The 6151-nt window shown below is 27.4% G+C and overlaps 1 protein-coding gene across 1 annotated transcript; it reads left to right on the top strand.

The window, feature by feature from the left end:
• The first annotated feature begins 2550 nt into the window (after window positions 1-2550).
• On the top strand, window positions 2551-5826 carry LOC111042796 (52 kDa repressor of the inhibitor of the protein kinase-like). Its single transcript, XM_022327492.1, has 9 exons — window positions 2551-2585; window positions 3026-3125; window positions 3211-3270; window positions 3475-3637; window positions 3779-3892; window positions 3965-4192; window positions 4271-4361; window positions 4494-5697; window positions 5797-5826. The coding sequence occupies exons 1-9, from the start codon at window positions 2551-2553 to the stop codon at window positions 5824-5826; spliced, it is 2025 nt and encodes a 674-aa protein (XP_022183184.1).
• Window positions 5827-6151: the final 325 nt, after the last annotated feature.

Genomic DNA, 6151 nt, shown 5'->3' with positions numbered 1-6151 from the left:
TCAAAGGTTTGTTTTTCTTTTAAATTTTAAATTAATGCATTTATAATAATATTTATTTGAGTCCCTAATATTTTTCTGGCCAATACGAAATCAATAAACCATCGTTTCGATAGATTTGACAAGCATAAATTATTTTTGTCTCTCAAAGATTAATTTGACGTGTTGATCACTACTTACTTGCTAAGATACCTCAAAGCATCTACGTGCTTATAGTTTTCCGTACATTTCCTGTATACATCGTTATATTGTTGTCGGGCTCAAGTCATATAATATAATAATATGTCTACGATTGCTTCTAACGACAAACAAGTTATGCTGCAGCTGACGGAAGGAGAAAAAATGCAAATGATTTTCGAAGAGTTGAGGTTGGCCAAGTTCAACATTCCGACTACATTTGCCACACGGGTTGGAACATGGCTGGCGTTGAAAAGACACGTGTCTACGCCAAACGTAGCGAAGAGATTCATTCGGCGCATGTTTAGGATGACCGCAATCTTGAGGTATTGAATGATACATTAGAATGGCTGGGCAACTGAGAAAATAACTGATATAATAACATGATAAAGATGAAACAATTTTTGACAAAACAAATAACAGAATATTTAAGAGTAACTTTGAAGTCCACAATAAATTTGGTCATTTATGTGGTTTTGCTTATGTTTTGACCAGTCAATTAAAGCTGTGTCTAAAGCACCAGGTCACGCTGTATACATAAAAATGTGTTTAATTGATTATAATTATACTCAAAACAAAATCTTAGGCTTTATCCTCTTTTTCATTATTGTATCGTTCAAGTTCCTTGTGAAACTGAGGTTCAGTCTACATTAAATTTGAATGATATCTGCGACACTTGGGGCAAAACCATTTACTTTTTGGTTTTGTTGATAATGAAACAATATCTGCAATTAAGCTGTGGCCATTTCAATCCTCTGTCATCAATACATATGCGGGCAGTCTTAAATCAATCAATTAGTAAGTAGCATCAGGAAAAACTACCTTTAAAAACATAAAATATTAGAAAATTATTAGTATATACTAGATATTATATAGTTTTGTAGGGTTTCAAATAATTTTTAAATTGTAATTTAATTGTAATACAAAATTAAAATATTACTTCAGGAAATACATGGAATGAATAGCCATAAATCACTTCTGTATAAAAATGTCATTAAGTTTATTTGCCTTGTCTGTTGAAACTTCAACAGTACAATTAAACTTAGTCTTAAATTTATTTATAATCTCAACTAATTATTTGAATACTGTTTTCCTTTAAAAAATAAAATATTTATAGAAATATTGTAATCTGAAGAAAACCACTAAATTTAATTATAATTTTTTCTTACTGGCTGTAGGATAAATGTTAGATAAGTCTTTCAAAGTTACAATATTCTTCAGTTAAATCTTCAGGTAAATTACTGTATAACACCCAGGAAATTTCATGATTGTGAAATTCTGACTTTTTGGTGATTACTAATGATTTACCGTCTATTGAAGCTTTCAATAAATCACAGCTTCATAGTCTTGGAACATTGTACTTCAAATATTTTGATATTTATAACTTTTACTTTTACAACTTGGTAATATAAAATAAATGTACTTAAAAAGTGTTACATTGATCAAGTAAAATTTTTTTTTTTTGTAGGTTCCTCCGTGCACACAATAAAATTTAACATAATAATATTTTAACTCACTAGATGGTGTTACCATTCTACTATTTGGGTATTTAGCATTTATTGAGGCTAATGTTTTGCAGTCTTAAGTAAAATAACCTACAAAATGCATGTCTGTATAGACCATAAAACCACTCTGATATATAAATTTTAATACATATTATAAAAATATTGTAAAAAACCTAATTATGAAATTATATTACTTTCATTCCAGAAGTTCTTTGGTATTTTACAACAAGTTTCAGTGGCTAATGATCATCCATCCATGTTTTACTTCTTAAAAGAATAAATCATTAATATATATTGTAACTTATTTTTAATTGTAGAAAATGTACCAGTTATTAGTGATTTAATAAGTATAANCAGGGGCGTACCCAAGGGGGGGGTTTTCGGGTCTGGACCCCCCCATGGATAAGGTGCAAACCACTGATTGTATATTGTGTAATATGGTTGATATTGTATAATATTTACATTATTATTATCTTTCTCGACGATCTCCCCTGTTCGGTTGGCACCACCTACCACATTATAAACATCTCAAATACACAATATATTATAATCAGTAATCACGTACTAAGAAATGTCCGATACCTATTTTTAGACCGTGCATTTAATATATTATTATACCATATTAACGGTGTAAGCCGTTCAAGAATTATGATAACGTAATCTTAAGATTACAACAACAGCAGCACAGGCGCTCAACAGCTCAACTGATTTATTTTTGTTATACCTCCATAGTCCATGACCATAATATATTATTATTTTCGATTTCGAGGTATTTCCCGTATTACCTTCAAAGTAAATTGTAATGTGTATGTTTAACGATTAATATTTTCCTGTGCAGCTGTGTAAATCGTTAGACGTTAGTCGTTAAAAAATGGATAAATCATCATCAGAATTTACAAAAGCAAAGTTAGAAAAGTTTTTATTTACAAAAACTACAAATATTCAAGTAAGTAAAAATTAATATTTTTGTATTACATATTTGAAAACATTTTTGTTACAGTTAATCAAAATATAAAATTATTTCTTAATTAATAATAAGCAACATAGTTCTACAGAGAAGTTGACAGTCGTGTGTTACTGTTTTCTATATTTTTAAATTTAAAAATATAGAAAACAGTAAAAATATAGGCTATAATTAATACCTATAGGCTATAATTAATAATTTATTAAAAATTATAGTTCATACAATAATATACAACAAGTCATCAAATACAATAAAATATGTTCATTATTAATTCTAGTTTAATGTTTATAACTAAAGTTTATTTAATGTCTCTGTTTCTATAGTTAACTGTCTATAACAGATAATGATTAGTGATTAAATTTAAATTAAAAAATAAATAAAGTAATCAATTTCAGAATCAAGACAAAAGAAAATCATTTGAAGAAAATAGTTTAAACAAAAAACCAAAAATAGTTAACTATTTCAAAAATGCTGTGTTAAATGTAAGTCATGTGATGCAAATAAATTTTATCCAAAAACTGACAAATTCATAACTTATTTAAGTAATTTAATCTTTGGTTATTTTAGAGTACAGAAAGTAGAAAAAATCAAAATATAGTTGATGAATCTATTGATAAACACTGTGATGTAAGTACCTATATATTTTATTCAAATACTTTAAAGGCGGGTTGAAAATAAATGTCTAATAAAATGTTATGTTCATTTTATTGAGTTATTTAATATGTTAAAGCAATTTAGTTAATTATATACAAAAGTATTCAAATAAAAATATTATAAAAAAAATTTTTCTTACTCAGTCTTGTTGTACAAAACTTTTTTTTAATTTTCTAGAACGTAAAAGATAGTCAAGATAGCCCAATAGATAATTTTACCAATGATCATGAATTTAAAAATACATCACGGGAAAATGACATTTCATTACTTTTAGATAATTTCAAATTAAATTTACAAGAAAGATTGGAATTTATTAATACAATTTGGGCACCTGATTTTAGTTATAATTTTCCAATAACTACTGTAGGCAAAAAGCATCTTAAATTTCAAACAAGCTGGCTACAAACATGGAAATGGCTTTCCTATTCTAAAATAAAAAATGGAGCATTTTGCAAATATTGTGTAATTTTTAATCAAAAAGAAGGAGGAATAGGAAAACAAAGTTTGGGCATGTTGTGTACCAAAGAATTTTCTAATTGGAAACATGCAATTGAAAAGTTTAAAAATCATGAAGAAACTGGTTATCATAAAACATGTATAGAAAATTATAAAGTTATGTCTCAAAAAAATTATACTCCTATAAATATTCAAATAAATAAAGTTATAGCTGCTGAAATTATTGAAAATAGGAAATTGATTATGCCTGTTATTGAGTCTATAATTTTTTGTGGGCGCCAAGGTCTTTCATTAAGAGGTCATAACGATTCTGGACCTTTAATAATGCAACATGAACCTATCGAAAATGATGGTAACTTTAGAGCTGTATTAAGATATGGACTTCGCATGACTTCTGTAGTAAATTCTGATCTAGAACTAATAAGAGAACGTTGTAAACGTAATGCGCAGTATATTAGTCCAAAAATACAAAATGAAATAGTTAACATATGTAATAATTTAATACTTGATAAAATAGTTAAAAAAATAAATTCTTCAAAAGGTTTTTGTGTTCTTGCCGATGAAACTGCAGACGTAGCTGGAGTAGAACAGTTTTCAATTTGTGCTAGGTATATTTATAATAATGAAATAAAAGAAGACTTTCTAAATTTTGTTCCAGTAGAAAGTACAACAGGGGAAAATTTAGCTCATATTTTAATAAAAAGCTTGGAAAATTTTGGTATAAATTTACAATATTTAAGAGGGCAAGGCTACGATGGGGCGGCTGCTATGAGTGGAAGGTTTAATGGTGTCCAAAGTATAATAAAACAACAGTACAAGACAGCTGTATATGTTCATTGCAGTGCTCATGTGTTAAATTTAGTAATATGTAGTTCTTGTGAAATATCTTGTATCAGAAATGCGATGGGTGTTATTGAAAGTATATATAATTTTATGAATACTCCTAAACGACAGTGTGTATTACAAAGTGAGGTAAGAAATAAAATACCAAATTCAAAGAAAGAAAAATTAATGAAGTTATGTGCGACAAGGTGGGTAGAAAAACATGAATCTATTAGGACATTTATTGATTTACAAGAAGCTATAGTGAGCTCATTAGAAATGATGACAGAGTGGGTTGATAAAGAAACTTCCTCAAAAGCAACACAACTACTTCTTTCATTAAGAGATACAACATTTAATGTAAGTTTACTAGTTATTGATGAAATATTTAAACATTCTTATGTATTGTGTAAAGCACTACAAAGAGACAATATTGATTTAATAGAAGCAATGAATTTAGCTGAAGATTTAACTAAAGAAGTAAAACGAATGAGACAAAATAGTGATGAAGTTTTTTCAAACATTTTTATGACCTTAGAAGAAAAATCTAAACTTTTAAATTTTGATATTCATATTCCAAGGATTTGTAAACGCCAAACTAACCGTTATAATATTTCTACAGACTCTGCTGAAGAGTATTATAGAATATCAATTTTTACACCGTTTTTAGATTATTTTATTGATCAAATGAATACACGATTTATAGAGCACCAAACAATCTTAAAAGGATTTCAATCTTTATTTGACAATGATTTGGATAAAGATAGAAATGACATTTTAGAGTTACTACATTTTTATAAAGAATCAGATGATTTAAGTGACTCTGATATAGTTATATCGGAACTTAAAATGTGGAAAAACGTTTTAAATAGAATTGAAAATGAACAAAAACCAAAAAGAGCTATTGAATTTCTTAAATTGTGTGATGAAGACCTATTTCCAAATGTGTACAAGTTATTAAAAATAGTTTGTATTTTACCTGTGACAACATGTACTTCTGAAAGAAGTTTTTCATCATTAAGAAGACTTAAAACGTATTTAAGAAGCACTATGACAGAGAATAGACTCAATGGCTTAGCCATGTTAAGTATTCATCGAGAAGAACTTATTACTCCAGAAGAAGTTATTGAACAGCTAATTAAAAAAAATAGAAGACTTGCATTTTAAACAAAAATTATATTTTAATACACATTGAGCTAAATTTGAATTGTAAGATTACAGTTGTACTTGTTTCTTTTACCAATTAAATAGTATAAAATAAACATTTTTGTTGGTTTTTCAATGATATATATTATATGTAATTTTTTTATACTTTTTTACATGTTAAAAAAATTTGGACCCCCCCTTTGAAAAATTCCTGGGTACGCCCCTGTCGTAACTTATAACTTTTAATGTATTGTCCTGATAAATTATAACTTATTAGTTATTATCATTACATTATAATATTATATTATTATAAAAAATCTTGAATTCTTGGGCTACTACAAAAAAAATCGGAAATATATAGGTACATTAGAAGCCGCGAACTACGACGAACACAGTATTTTTGATACGAACATTCAAGTATTTAACGATC

This window comes from Myzus persicae, unplaced genomic scaffold (genome assembly GCF_001856785.1).
Source record: "Myzus persicae strain clone G006 unplaced genomic scaffold, MPER_G0061.0, whole genome shotgun sequence".
Classification (NCBI taxonomy): Eukaryota; Metazoa; Arthropoda; class Insecta; order Hemiptera; family Aphididae; genus Myzus; species Myzus persicae.
The sequence above is the reverse complement of the archived record's forward strand: the minus strand, read 5'-3'. Positions and strand labels throughout refer to the sequence as shown.